General features: G+C 41.0%; 1 protein-coding gene across 1 annotated transcript in view; it reads left to right on the plus strand.

The window, feature by feature from the left end:
* The window catches only part of FNDC3B (fibronectin type III domain containing 3B), a 190,287-nt gene that overhangs the window by 155,867 nt on the left and 19,237 nt on the right, over positions 1-15,183 (plus strand). The window contains exon 22 of the mRNA XM_032842390.1: positions 7,369-7,581. Coding sequence (XP_032698281.1) covers positions 7,369-7,581 — 213 coding nt within the window. The remainder of the gene's footprint in view (positions 1-7,368; positions 7,582-15,183) is intronic.

Consider the following 15,183-nt stretch of genomic DNA (forward strand, 5'->3'; position numbering starts at 1 on the left):
GATGATTATTCCCTTCTTTCATATTTTTGTCCTAGATGATTAGACAGCGGGCTGTGGGGAAGGGTAGGGTATAAAAAGTCCATCTTCTGCTCTTAGGCCTCTCCTCCCGGCTATCCCAATTGCCCCCAACCCTCACACAGGAGACACCCTGAGTACTGGAATGGCTGATTAGGATTGAGAAGTCACCCTTCCCAGCTGAGGAAGTTCATTTTGAAAGTCATTCTTATTTTAACATATACAGAGTGTCAAATTTGAGAGTGTTTATATGTATAAGGTGTGTTATAGAAAGCTATGATTCTTTTTTTTATTATTAATTTAAAGATTTATTTATTTGTTTTAGAGAGAAAGAGCATGGGGAGGAGGAGCAGAGGGAGAGGGAGAGAGAAACTCAAGCAGACCCCGCACTGAGCGCAGAGCCCCAAATGGGGCTTGATCTCACATATAACCTGACTGAAACCAAGAGTCAAATGCTCAACCAACTGAGCCTTCCAGGTGCCCCTGGAAGGCTACAAACTTCTGAAGCAGGAATGTTTTCAGCATGTACAACTAGTAGTAGTAGTAGATATTTTATTAGAAGATTTGTCAGCCAAAAACTATAAAGACTATGCTCCTTAATTGAATTTCTTTGATCAGAATTATCCGTGTACCGCTGGGCATTGCAGACTGTTGGCCACTTGAGGTTTCCATATCAGCCTGCCCAACACAGAATTTCTCAAGAGTTAGACATCACTTCCCTTAATTGGAAAGCAAAATTCCATTTCCCTTATACATAATTTGCAGAGCTGACAATTTCAGAAATTGATACAATGCATTAAAAAAAAAGAAGAAAGAAACCTGGGGATCCAATCTGAATTTCAAGGTTACCATGTTATTTCAGGTAAAGAGAAAACTTGTCAAGTTTGGGTTTGGAGTAGACTTTAATTAATCTAATAAAACTTGAAGGTCAGTTTTCTCTTCTTTTTTTTTTTAATGATTTTATTTATTTATTTGACAGAGAGAGATCACAAGTAGGCATAGAGGCAGGCAGATGGAGGTGGGGAAGCAGGCTCCCCGCTGAGCAGAGAGCCGGATGTGGGGCTCGATCCCAGGACCCTGAGATCATGACCTGAGCCGTCTGCAGTGGCTCAATCTTCTGAGCCACCCAGGCACCCCGAAGGTCAGTTTTTTCTGGCGTGAATTCTTGGAATGGTTCCTCAGGTCAGTGTTTGTTTTGCTTATTAGTTCTGCATGAGATCCCACTGGAATTAGGAAATTATCTTCACACTGCATTTTTCACTCCCAAATAAACAGCAACCGTCATACTCCTTATTCAGCTTTTCCTCAGCCTCCTAGACTCAGAGCATGTCATATTTTTACCAAAATGCAAGAAGACATGGTCTCATTTCTTTTCTTTTCTTTTTTTTTTAAGATTTTATTTTTAACTAATCTCTGCACCCAATGTGGGACTCTAACTTATAACCCTGAGGTCAAGAGTTGCACGCTCTACAGGCTGAGAGAGCCAGACAGCCAGGCGCCCCATGGCTGCCTCTAATTCTATCAGTACCTCAGTTGTATTTCAGTTTTGAGTTTTACTTTATCATTACAACTAAGTGATGTTAGTTCAGTGCATCAGCTACGCAGAAAAATGTTTTTCCATGCATTTTTACTGAAACAAAATGTATTGTGTAAAAATGTGGATAAGTTGAGGTATTTTAAAATTTACTTTGAGGCCAGTTTTTAAGTAATGTAAAAAAACTTTTTAACTATTCTAGATGCCCGCTTTATTGGCAAAAGGCAATTGTTGATCTGAAAGTGTGATCTGAATTAAAATTACCTCTTGATTGGATTAGAAACTGTGTTTGGTTCAAGTTACACTCTGAGAGTATGGTGTGCCAGAATGGACGAAAGACTTTGTGCCTAAAAAAGACGAAGTTCACATCACCTCTGACCTCTGTCTGTCGTGTCAGTTGGCGCACATGCTGGACCTAGCCAGGCCTCGGTTTCTTCATTTGTAAAGTAGAGTAATTCCTACTTCATGGGCTCAGCCTAGAAATTAAGGATACTGTTGTACGTCTCAAACCTAGGCTTCAACACCAAGAATAACTGTGTCATTGAAGTTGAGTTCTATAACCTGAGTTCAGCTGCGGTGTTCTCTCTCAAAGAGGAAATACTAGCTGCTGCTCTAGAGCACAGTGCTAAGAGCAGAGCTCGTTCTCAGTATTGCTCTTTGCAGTTATTCTTAATGCCTCTGTCTGTCTCCCAGCTCCATGCCTCCCCTTCACCTTCTGAGAATGCTTTACAGAGAAGTGAATCTCTGTAGGTGTTGCTGGTTCCTTGGCCATAATTTGGAGGGAGGAAAAACATAGACTGTGTTAACAAAGGACTTAAGTTACAAAGTGAGTTGTGGTAATCAACCAGAATGAGGCTGCATGTGTGCGTGCCCAGCACCGTGCCCCCCTCATGGATGCTCAACTCGTGTTCTTGGCTTGGGAAAGGAATGCCAGTCTCAGAAGAAGTCCTAAGAATGGTAACTCTAGAAATTAGCACTTTAAGGTTCACTGAAGTGCTTTTGCCCATCGTGAATCCTTTTCTGGTCTTATGGTGAAGTAGAAAATAGTCTAAAACTAGAAAAGGCTTCCTATATGCCTTTCTTAATTAAGTAATCAAATTTGTTTGTAAATGCATCAAAGATGTTAGTATACCCATTTTGTAAATAAGGAAATCATTGACCTAAACGAAGGTGTTAGGTCATTTCCCCAGGGTCACACCAAAGTGATGAGCACGATTCCCAAAGAGGCTTCACTGCTAAAGAGAGTTAAAATGCTACCATGACATTCTTGTGGTGGTGGTGGTGGTGTGTGTATTCAAGGCCAAGATTATGTGCCTACCAGATTACATGCCTACATATCAGTGCCTATCAGATTACGTGCATACAAGATTACGTGCCTACGTATCAGTAAAAGGTCAGAAAACCGTAGAGGTTCAATGTAAGGAACATCATACCTATCAAAATATTATAGAGGCTTTGGAGAAATAAGTGAATTTACAAAGAAATCAAATATTAAATCTATTTAATAATTTATCTTTGGGTTTTGATACTTGTATTTTATAAACTCGCTTTTAAAACTTCTAAATGAGGCAGATCTCTCTTTTTTTCAGCAGAATAACAATCTTAAGCAACCCATTACCTTCCTGTTGTCTGTTAGAGTAGCTCAGGGCTGTTGGGCTGCACAGGGCAGAGCAGTAGGATCACTGGGAGTACAAGGTGAGCTGGGCTCTGGTGGACTCCGAGCAGGCAAACAGAAGAAAGCATCTTGGGCTCTGGGCTCCAGGAATACCTGTCCCTATAATAAGGGGAGGAGGGGATGGCATTCTGCACAGTAGAAGGACATTAATGTAAACCTTGTAGGATTTGTCACACCATTGAAGAAAGGCTAAAACTTAATGTCTGGCTTAATTCTCTTTTCCTAAGAAGAGAAAAAGGGTAATTCCAACCACCATGATGACGACCTTTTTTTAAAAAAGATCTTTCCTCTCCAGTTGAGAAAAATTTCCTCCTGTCCAATCACAGGGGGAAAAAACTCCTGTATTAACACCGAAATGCTGTGAGATTTTAAGTTGAGAGGTGAGGCAGAGTTTATTTTAGTCTTTCAAGGTTATATCTATAAGAGACCTGATAGAGCCCCACATTTAATAGAGTCTGGGGAAAGTAAGGCTCTTTTTAATGGAATTTTTGCTGTACTTTATCAGAAGTATTTGCTACATTCCAAAACTAGAAGACAGATGTTTATCCAGCTTGGGGTGATTACGAATAGAGCTGCTATAATCGTTTTTGTGCAGGTTTTGTATGAACATAAGTTGTAATTTCTCTGAAGACCCAGAAGTGGAATTGATGGGTTATATGCATGTATATTAAGCTTTATAAGAAGTCAAATAGGCCAGCTGGTTTTTTCCAGTGCGGCTACACCATTGTGCATTCTCACTGGCAACCTGTGAGGGTTGCAGGTGCTCCCCATGTGTGCCAGCATGGTATTGGGTTTTTTTCAAATGACTTTAATAGGGATAGAATGATACCTCACTGTAGTTCTAAGTCCCATTGTCCGACTAGCCCGTGATGTTAACTCTCCATGGGCTTATTTGCCATATGTGTATCCCCTTTGGTGAAATGTTGGTTCAGGTCTTTGGCCATTTTTTAATTAGGTTGGCTGTTTTCTTACTATTGACTTTCAGAAGTTTTTATACATTGTGAATACAGTCCTTTTGTCAGATGTATAATTTGCATATATCTCCTCCCAGTCTGTAGCTTGCCTCCATTCTCCTAACAGTGCAGATTGTTTTAATTTTTAAGAAGTCCCAACTTCTCCCTCCCTCCCTTCCTTCCTTCCTTCCTTCCTTCCTTCCTTCCTTCCTTCCTTCCTTCTTTCTTTCCTTCTTTTTTTCTTCTTTCTCTCCTCTCTTTCTCTTTCTCTGTTTCTTTTTCCTTTTTTTTCCTTTCTCTTCTTTTCCTTCTTTCTTTTTTTGATCATGCTTTTCACATCATAGGTAAAAACTCTTCACCTAATTCTAGGTAACAGATACTGTTTATTTTCTTCTGTTTTCTTCTTAAAAGTTTTCTGTTCTATACTGTATGTTTAGATCCATGATCCATTCTGAGTTAAGTTTAGACTAAGGGGTGCCTGGGGTGGCTCAGTGGGTTAAGCCTCTCCCTTCAGCTGAGGTCATGATCTGGGATCAAGCCCTGCATCAGGCTCTCTGCTCAGCAGGGAGCCTGCTTCCCCGCCCCCCACCCCCCCCCCGCTTTCCTCTCTGCCTACTTGTGGTCTCTCTCTCTGTCAAATAAGTAAATAAAATGTTTTAAAAAAAAAAAGTTTAGAATAAGACACAAGGTTTACACAGAATTTTGTTTTCCTCTTGACATCCAGTTGTTCCAGCACCATTTGTAAAGACTATTATTTCTCTATTGAATTACTTTTGCACATTTGTCAAAAATCAATTCTTCATATTTCTGTGGCTCTATTTCTGGAGTCTGTATTCTCTTACATTGATCTGTGTGTCTGTCTCTTACCAGTACCACACTGTCTTGATTACTGTAGCTTTATAGTAAGTCCTAAATCAGAAAGTGTGATTCTGTCAACTTTATTCTTACTTGTCAGTTATGTGTTTGGCAATTTTAGTTCTTTGGCCTTGCCACATACTTTGAGAATCAACTTCTCTGGATCTACCAAGAAGAATCCTGCTGGAATGTTTAGAATTGCATTGTCTCTGTAAACCAATCTGGGGACAACCAACGTTCCTTTTTTTTAGGAGTCTTTCAATTCGTGAACACAGAATGTCTTTCTCTGTTTAGGTCTTTAAGATTTTCAGCAGTGTCTTGGAGTGTTGGTTTCTTTCTTTCTTATCTCTGTGCCATTTTTTCCCACCACTGGCTGGGACTTCTAGTACATAATGTTGAGTTGGAGTGTTGAGAGTAGGCATCCTTGCATTGTTCCCTATCTCAGAAATTATTTAGTCTTCCACCACTGAGTATAATGTTATCTGTAGGTATTTCTGTAGACGCCCTTTTCGGGTTGAGAAAGTTTCCTTCTGTCCCTAGTTTTCTGAGAATTTGTACATAATGAATAGAAGTTGGATTTCATCAGGTGTTTTTACTGTACCACTTGAGAGGATCATGTGTTGTTTCTTCTTTAGGCTGTTAAACTGAAGGAATTGTGTAAGGGCTGGGGAGGGAGAGAATGCAGAAGAGAAAAAGGAGAATGGAAGATTTTTCCCCATGTGCTCTGAGCATCCTAAGATCCCTTTCCTGAGCCAGGCTTCCTTCTCATAGAGCCCTCCGTCCATGCTGATGTCTGCTCCTAGATACCAGGGTGCATTGAGTCCATTTTGGGGGATCACAGAGGGGAAACTGGTGAATTCACTGCTGGTTGGCGGTAGTTTACCTTCTTCCCCAGACCCTCCAGCTGCTACCTTTCAGAGCTAATAAACGGCTGCTGCATGTCTTTTGTCCTTGTCTGATGGCCACATCAGTGGGGGAGACCCGGGTACGCTGTGCTTGCTTCCTCTCACCTGTAGTTAACCGAGCTTTGCTGCCTTCTCCACAGTCTGCAGGCACATTAGTAGACTGACTTGCCGAAGTATATAATCTGTACATTTGAAGAGTTAATGCGAATTTGAGGTTGCAAGATGAATTTAGGTATCATAGTTACTAAATAGTATTTTCTAAGTTAAGTGTAAGCAATAATCAATGTCAGTGAGAGGTACATAAAACCAAATTAGAAGAGTATTTTAAATTGATCTGTTTCCTCGGAATTGATCTCTGACTTATTTTATTGTCATGTGTCTTGGGGCCCGGGTCGAGGTTTCTGCTGGAGGCCTGGGGGTGGGGCACGAAGGGGTGATGGGGAGGCATATCCGGGACTGAGCGGAGCTGTGGAAGTGTCAGGTTACTGAGAAAACCGTCCACACCATACAGAAGAAGAGAGGAAAAACGGAGGGTGGAGGGGTGGTGGGGCCGTGGCGTGAGACCTTTGGTCTGAGAAGCAGAGCAGGAAAGCCTGAACCAGGCTGAGTAGGCTGCCAAATGCCAGGAAGAAAGAAGTTTCAAGGGCATGTAGTCCCCGCGGGGAGGCGGCTTTGAGAACATGGATGGGGGGGCAGTGCCCTCGTTGTGTTGTATGAGGACCTTGGAGGGCTGTTTCAACCAACCAGTAAGGAAATGGAGGAACAAGAAAAATAGGAATAATAACAGGATACTGTTTTACTTACAGGTTTTAACTCTGTTTGATTTTAAATTTATAGGCCATGGGGCAGGTTAATAACATCTTTATTACCCATGACGCTGCATATTGCAAACATGCGGTGAAGATTTTTACTCATTTGAATGACACCCCATTACCAGCGGTGTCTGCACACCGAGGTCTGGTTATTGACGAGCAGAGACTGTGGGGTGAGGCAGGAGAAATGTCCTGTTGGAGAGTTGTCCTTGGTTCTTAAACTCTAACGGAGTCTCCTTTGCTCCCTTGTTGCATGTGTTCCTTGTAGCCCACTCACTTCCAAAGCTAACTCTGAGGCAGCTAGCAGGTGGCTACGGTAAGGTATAATAGTAATCTTTAGGATGTCTTCCCTCAGACAGTAGACTTTTTTTTTTTTTTTTAATTAAAGAACTAAGAGATATATTGCTGATTCCTTCATTCTTGTTTTTTTGGAAGAGAGGATATAATCTTTTCTGGCTGCCCTATTCTCTGTTTGTCTTGAATTACTTTAACTTGTTTTTCTTTATTCCGTAATACTGGTTTAGGGGCACCTAAGAAATACTGCACACGATGTTTATTTGAAATGAGGAATTGCTGCTTCTTAAACCTGCAATGTTTATGTATTTTTCCCTTTTCCCAGGATCAGAATTCAGGCTGTAAATGAAATCGGAGCTGGACCGTTTAGTCAATTCATTAGGGCAAAAACTCGGCCATTACCCCCCTTGCCTCCAAGGCTCGAATGTGCTGCAGCAGGGCCCCAGAGCCTGAAGCTGAAATGGGGAGACAGTAACACCAAGGCACACGCAGCCGACGACCTGGTGTACACACTGCAGCTGGAGGACAGAAACAAGAGGTGAGATGGCAGGGAGGGCACACGGGACAGTTCTGTGCTTTGGCCTGAGGAACGAATCCTTGCTCGTTTGTCGGTCCTCCTGCTTGAAAGATTTCCTGTGTGTTGGGGTCCTACATTTTGTACGGTCCATCCTCCATTGAGAATTTTCTAAACTAACATTCTGAAGCCCCTGACTTGCTGCATGTGATAATCTATGTGTTTATTTTTTTCTTTCATAAAGCCAGATAATGCAGAGAAATTATCTAAAAAGAAAACTGCCAAAGTCAAGTCCATGCTGTGTTAGAGTGTTCTATTAGTCACAAGCGCAAAGGGAAATAAGACTCAGGAAGAGATGTTAGCTTTTTAAATATTCAGTGACCGTCGGGACAAATGTGTTTACCAATCTGAAATAGCTGTGGTACAGATGTGTACAGATGGGGATCGTGCTCTGTAACTATGGGCAGTGCAGGATGAAATTAACCACAGCAAGCAGGAGATTCTTCATAAGACTGCACACCCAGGAAATACTCTCGGCCACAGAAATCAAGTCTAGCCTTTCGCGTCGTATTTGTTTAGCCTAATTTCATTTCCTCTGAAAATGGCCGGTCAGAAGATGGGCCTCTGAACTGTATTTAGGAATAATTCAGATGCAGAGTAAAGGTAATGATGACAGAATATTCTGTGACCAAAAGTCCAGATCAGAGAATCAGGTGAAGGAGGTGGGGAGGGGGGCATAAATCCAAGACATCCAGATGGACAGGTACGTGCTGCTACTTCCCCAAGGCATATCTGCTGAACACCAGACCATTTCTGTCCTTCCCACATTATGCGTTAGAGTCTCCTGCCCCTTTCCCGGGGAACTGGTTAATTAGAACAGACACCCCTAGCCAGTCTTCATCCCCCACCCTGTACTCAACTACATTGATATCTTTCAGAGCAGTGGAGTCCTGCTGTGTGGAAGGCACTGTTTGAGGTGGACCTTCTGTGGAGACCAAGATCAAGGAAAAACAAGCCCCTGCCTCTAGCAGCATAGTATCTACCCCCACATGGTCTCAGAACATGAATGCCCTTGGAGAAAAGTGTTGTGGGAGGCTGGAGGAGGTAGAGAGCAACCAGAAATGGCTTTTTGAGACAGGTGGCATTTGAACTTAACTTTGAAGGACCTGTCAAGCCTAGTAATTTGACTAGAAAGGAACAAAAAGTGATTATCCTATTAGAAACTCATCCTGGTATAGAAAGCATATAGAAAATGAGGCTTCTTTTGGTAGGTTCATTGGAGATTAAAGGCATACTCACTCAGACAAGACCATTCATCTTACTAGGCTTTGTACCTTTGGATGCACTTTCATGGGTTCATTATTTTACTGGCAGGGAACAGCGAGAGCAAGAATTATGGACCAACAGAAATCCTGATAAATATTTAAAGCTAGCAGTTGGGGAAATTTGCAAATGAGCCTTTGTTTTTTGCCCTGGGCTTTTGGCTTCCTTTGGTGGTTGAGAGAGAGTCTTTGTTAGAGAGTATCCTGTAGTCATGTCCTCCTTTAGAAAAAGTTAAGTCCAAAAACATTGACACTGGTAGCAGAGTTGGGATCAGAGCGGGGGCTGCCTAACTCCTCATGCAGTTGCCTCTACTGTTAGGTCCAGGAATGTGGGCAGAGCGGGGGCTCTGCACCAAACCAGTTGTCTGCATCATATTGTAGGGGGGGCCCCTCGTATGGAGAACTGTAGATGCCCGCGAATGCTGAATCAGATAAGCATGCTGTCATGAGACGTTTAAATATGCCGGACAGAAGAGAGTGCAGAATCTAGCAATCAATTCATGCTATTAAAAGAGGAGGGCGGAGGCCCAAAGATGGCACTGTTAATCAAATAAATGACTTGCCTAAATTTAAATGGCAATTTAAGAAAACTTACCATTAGGGACAGTATTTTTCTTAATTTTATCATCTGGAGTCCAAAGGTATCTTTTTAAAATCAGATTTGTCAATGCTCTCAAAGTTATTAAAGTGATGGGAGTATAGACCATAATAAATTCTCATTCTATTTGGGGAATAATTCTCCTATGATTTAATAGGATGAAACTTGGCCTAATTTGAGTTTGAAGATGACCTTCCTTAGTGTCTAGAAACTGAACTTTTGTATCAATTGGCCCCTTAAATCCAAGCCTTTATTTAACTTTGGATCTTGACTCATGAGAATTAGGGAGAGATCATCTGAGTTGGATACATTATAATTCTTGTGATTAGTATAGTTTTTGTCCATTCTGGTCTCCTTGAGGTTCTTTGGGACTTGGATGTGGCTTGTCCTACTGAAAGTAAGCATCTTCATTCAAGGAGAGGATTTTTCCTTGAACTCACTGCCACAGTGATCTCCCCTCGTGACTTTTGGGAAAGGTACACATATTCCCTAGTGTATACATTCATTGCAATAACCACTAATAAGTTTTTATTATGTATGTGGCAAAAATACTGTATGTCCTACTTGTGGCCAAGGTGAGAACCAGAGGTAGATAAATTGTGGTTTTTGGTGGATTTTGTCACCAGGTGCTGTGGGTATTGAAAGGAAGAGCTGCCAGTGTGTGAGTTGTCTGGCTGTCCTAGTCAGCTATGAAGATAATGTTAGTCTTAAAACATTTTACAGCGGAAGCACAATGAAAATTAGTAACTCCATTCTCGGTAATTTTAAAAAATTAAAGAGTTGTCTTGATTTGGCTGCTCAAATATCAGTCTACACTAGACTACATAAGAACGTGAACTCAGTCCCTTTTCACCTTTTTCACCTGAAAGCACTGAATCTTCTAGATTATTTGGGAACTACATCCTTTACAAAAGGGCGTCTCTTGCAAATGATTAGGGCATGCTATCTCTTTTTTCTTCGTATCTTTGTTTCTGCTTTTGACAACTAAGAAAGATAACCAACTTTTTTTAAAAGATTTTATTTATTTATCTGAGGTAGAGAGAGAACTCTCCCTCTGCAGGGATGAGGGGCAGAGGGAGAGGAAGAGGGAGAAGCAGGTTCCATGCTGGGCAGGGAGTCCAACACAGGGCTTGATCCCACAATCCAGGATCATGACCTGAGCTGAAGGCAGACGCTTAACTGACTGAGCCACCCAGGTGCCCCAGATACTGTTTCTTTAAGAGTGACCACTTAAGATCTCAAAAGCCCCTAAGGTTTTACATCTACACTTTGCTGGTTTGTTATATTTATTTATATACCTCTCAGTCAAAAAATATAAAATGAACTAGAGATTTCTAAGTATAATCTTGAGCCAAAAATATATTTCTAAAACTTCCTAAATGATACTATTTGTTGAGCACCTGCAAAGTGCTGAACATCGAGAGCTTTTATCTACATTATTTAGTTTTCGAATAAAAAGTGAAATATTTTCTATGCTGATAGGATTTCTACCAAAGCCTTCCACTGGCTAGATGAAAAATGGGTTGTTTTTGATAAGTTTACTTGAATTTAATTTTAATGATTATTATGATTTCAGTGTATGATTATAGGCTTAAAATTAAATGAGCAGAGACGGCTTCTTACAGAAAATAATAGGGTAAGTGAGTCTTAAAAGAGTCCCAATTTTACAGCCTCATGCAAAAGAGCCTTAGGTTGGAGGCAAGTGATAAAGACTCAGAATTGGGTGGAAACCAAGGATAGAATCTCCAAAGCACAGAAATGTGCCCTAGATCTTTCTTCACCTGACTGCTTCTTCCTATTCTCGTTCTTTTACATGTGGCTCTTTTTCAGTTTGGGACTATTTCATGTAAACAGAAGGGATCTCAAAAGAGCATCTTGCCCAAATCCTTGCCTCCCAGGTAAATCAACCTAGAATTCATCTGGGTCACCTGGGCTTCCTGTGTTGAAAATTTTGTGCCCCATGAACAGGATATTTATTTTCCATGTAGTTAAGCTTTTGACTCACAAGGCTCCCAGTCCAAGGTCACTGACCACGTCTTGATGTAGCAGCTTCAAAGCAGTGCCTTATATTTATAGGGCCGTTTATTCCTCGCAGTTAGATTATAATGACCCAGTCATCATTTTTTTCCTGAATTATTATAATGTGCTAAGTCTTTTGAGGTATGTGGCTACCTATAAGGAACTTACCTTACTAAGAAAATAGTTAACGGGAAACAATGAGCAGACAGCACAAGAGATTTTATTTAATTTCAGCAGAAAAACAAAAATTATCTGGCGTGACCTAGAGTGATTAAGTCTATTATTCTTAGCAAATCTGGCACAGAAGCTCTGAATGTCTTTGGTTCCTGTGTATGCAAGAAGAATATACACCCAGAGTAAACATTTTCATAATGCTGCATTAACCTAATACAGGGATTAGAGTAACAAGATCAACTCATGCATTTTAAGATCGTAACGCTGTACTGAGGATTTTGAACGTGCATTTGTCTGTGTTACTGAAGTGAAACGTTGGGCTGCCCTCACAGAATTTGAGTTGATGTTGATTCTCGTCCTGACCCTCCTGGGTCTATGTTCCTGATAATTGTACGCAGCACCGAGACGAGAGGAACTTAAGTTCCAGGAACGCATTTATGGCTGATCCTGTTGTTCAGGTTTAGTCAGATTGCCAGTGTATTTTAAAGCCAATGTATTCCCAGCAAAAGGGGGATGGGACAGAGGGATCGAATAGAGTGGCTAATTACCAGTTGCTCTCCATTTAACTCAGCCCTTAAAGCCCGTGACACTTTTCCCTTCATCAGGCAAAATTGGAGGGCTTTGTTAATGTGTACAGTATGACTGACTGCTGACTGTTAGAGAGGGATAGAAAATAATGTATACAAAGAAACCCTGAAAAAATACACACTAGGCAACTAATAAAAGTCGCCGGGGTGTATGAGCCCTACGGGAGAAGTGAACTTTCCTAATGTATGCTTATTATGGAACAGACCTCTGCTTTCCATTTCTCAGAGCATATTGTTGAATTAAATAGATGTAAGGCAACTAGCTCAGGGCCCACAGAGACCGTCGATACTCGTTTCTTTTGTTTCTTTGGAATAGTCCTGGTAACACACATGATCACCCTTGTTGGATAGATGACACTTTGATACCACCTTCCCTCAGTGGAGGGTGATGTGGTTCTCCACAGGGCTGTCAGATCTCTGCTCTAATCCCAGATCTGTTACTGAGTTTCAGAGATGGCTAGAGGCATGTCCCTTCACTTCTTTTTGCCTTAGTTTCTCTCTCTACAGAATGGAACTAATAATGCCTATCTCCAGTCCCTGATTGGTGGAGGAAAAGCATTGATATGTCTTAGAAAAGCAAAAAAATTAAGCCTACAAAATAAAGAGTACTGTGGACTTAGTCTGACTAGGTTTGCAGCCTGAAATGTCAGGTACAAGCAGAGGTAAGTAATGATAAATGAACTTAAGAATTAAGAGAACTTCATTGGACTGGAAGTAAAAAAAATTCAGGTTATAGGGTTGTTGTTTTTTTTTTTTCTATTTCAAAATGGAATTTTGATCTCTTTAAACATAAATAGAACATACAGCATTTCAGTGTTTTTTTCCCTAAATCATGTAAGATTGAGGCAAACCCATTAAAATAGAAGTAGACAAACTGAAATCTGCAGGACTCTGGGAAGAATATCCTTGAAGAGAAGATTCCTACATATGCTTGAAAATAAAGCAGAATGGGAGATTCTGCTTTCAAGAATTTGCTTTTAAGAATCTGCTTTCAAGATTCTTAGGTGGTCTTCACACTGAGATCTCTTTTTTTTTTTTTTTTTTTCAAAATAAATAAATCTCATTTTTAATACATCAATAATGAGGTACAGTTTGAACAACAACAAAAATGAAAAAAGGAATTTTCTTTTATTCTCTGTAGAGTCTCATCGGCAGCTGTATTGACATTTTATTTCTTAGAAAAGGAGCCTGAAATGAAACCTAACCAAAAAGTATTAGAGTTGGATCCCTTAAGAGCTAGTAGGCATGTATGCAACTGAGAGCATGGGGGTAGGAGAGGAGCTCCTTTTGCATTGGTCTTTCAGAACTCCCCGGCGTTTGGGTGCTCGGTCTGCAAATGGGGCCTCTCACCAAGCTCAAAGCCAGTCTAAGAAACACCTTCCCTGCCTCAGGTGACCCACACGATGCCATCTGCTTCCAACTGCTTCTGCATAGACATGACAGGACTCCGTGTTCTCGGCGGAGCGAGGACACATCCTCTCCATCCCCGTTTGGAACACCCTCCCCTCCCAAACATGGATGGCTTCCGTAATGAAGGAGATTCTGTCTGTCTCTCTCACACACATAGCCCATGCGGTCCAGGGAGATTGAGAGAAAATGAAGGCAGTGGCACATCATTGTTAAGTAATATAGCTGTGCTGATCTTACTAGCAGCTGTTGATTTGTGATGCTGTAGAACAACTTTCAAAACATGCCATTTGCAGCCTTGAGTGGACTAGAGGCCATTTTAGGTCAGCAGAGTAGATCATGGTGAGGAGTTAATATTAACAAGCTACTGTTAGCCTGTAATGGGCCTAGGGATTATAGGGTAGGAACAAGGTAGTAAACACAAGAACCTTCGTGTTATCTTATTTTCTACGGTGAATTTAAGTTATGAGCCATCCAGGGCATTCTTGGATTTTTTTTTTTTTTTTTTTGAAACAAAACTGTTTTAAGGAAATAGGTTTTTAAAATTGAATTATTTACCTATCATCATTTTACTCTAAAATAATTTAAAATAAACTTTCGAAGATCTAACATGTTTGAATTTCTTCCTTCAGTTGCCTTTCACTGCAAAAAAAAAGTCATCTTTCACTATGTGTTAAAACCTAGAATGCTGAGGTTAAAATATAGCCTTCCCCTAGAACTTCGTGAAACTGTTAAGAATCTGTTGTTTTGCCTTCCTAATATGTATTTAATAAGAAATCGTAGGATTTACTTGGTCCTCTCATTTGGCTCTCGTAAAAATTCCTGCCAGGTGAACGAGACAGTTATTATTATCCCGAGTGTCTGGAAACTCAGCCTGGAGACTTACCAGCTTGTCCAAGTTCATAGTAACAGACTCTGCATTGTGCCCAAGGTTTTTGTCCGTCTTTGTACCAACCAAGGAGACACTCTGACAGGCAAACAGAATAAGCAGAACCATTTTGTATTCACAGATCTGTAGAACATTTTCTTAGATAACTGTTAAATTGGCGACGTTAAAACCCGTGTGTGCTTGCTACCATAGAAGTGTTTAGTTTCAAGACATTATTACAGTCAATGCTGAAGCAAGTTGGAGGCAGAGCCATAAAGAATTCATTTAGACTGTAAACTTTCAGTGACCCACCCAACCTTCTGCCTTGTTTATGTTTCTACTTCCAAGTAAATCTTAGTACAAGAGAACATTTCTTGCCATTTTTCTTTTCCCTCAGTAAAAATGCCCCGATTTCCACGAATGGGCAGCACTGGTCCTGGACCCACGGTTCCCATTTTCATCTGCCTTCCGCAGCCGTTCTTGGCCTGGGTTAACCGGGCCAGGGTGGGTGGTGCTCACATGTACAGCTTTCTCTGTGGCTCAGGAAAACCTAAGGGATGCCATCCTGGGGCGTCCTTCAGGCTTCTCCAACATTAACAACCAAGGTAAACCACTCATAACCCTTGGTGTTGTGTCCTTAATAACATGAGT

This window comes from Lontra canadensis, unplaced genomic scaffold, assembly GCF_010015895.1.
Source record: "Lontra canadensis isolate GAN:19392208 unplaced genomic scaffold, GSC_riverotter_1.0 scaffold129, whole genome shotgun sequence".
NCBI classification, from domain to species: Eukaryota; Metazoa; Chordata; class Mammalia; order Carnivora; family Mustelidae; genus Lontra; species Lontra canadensis.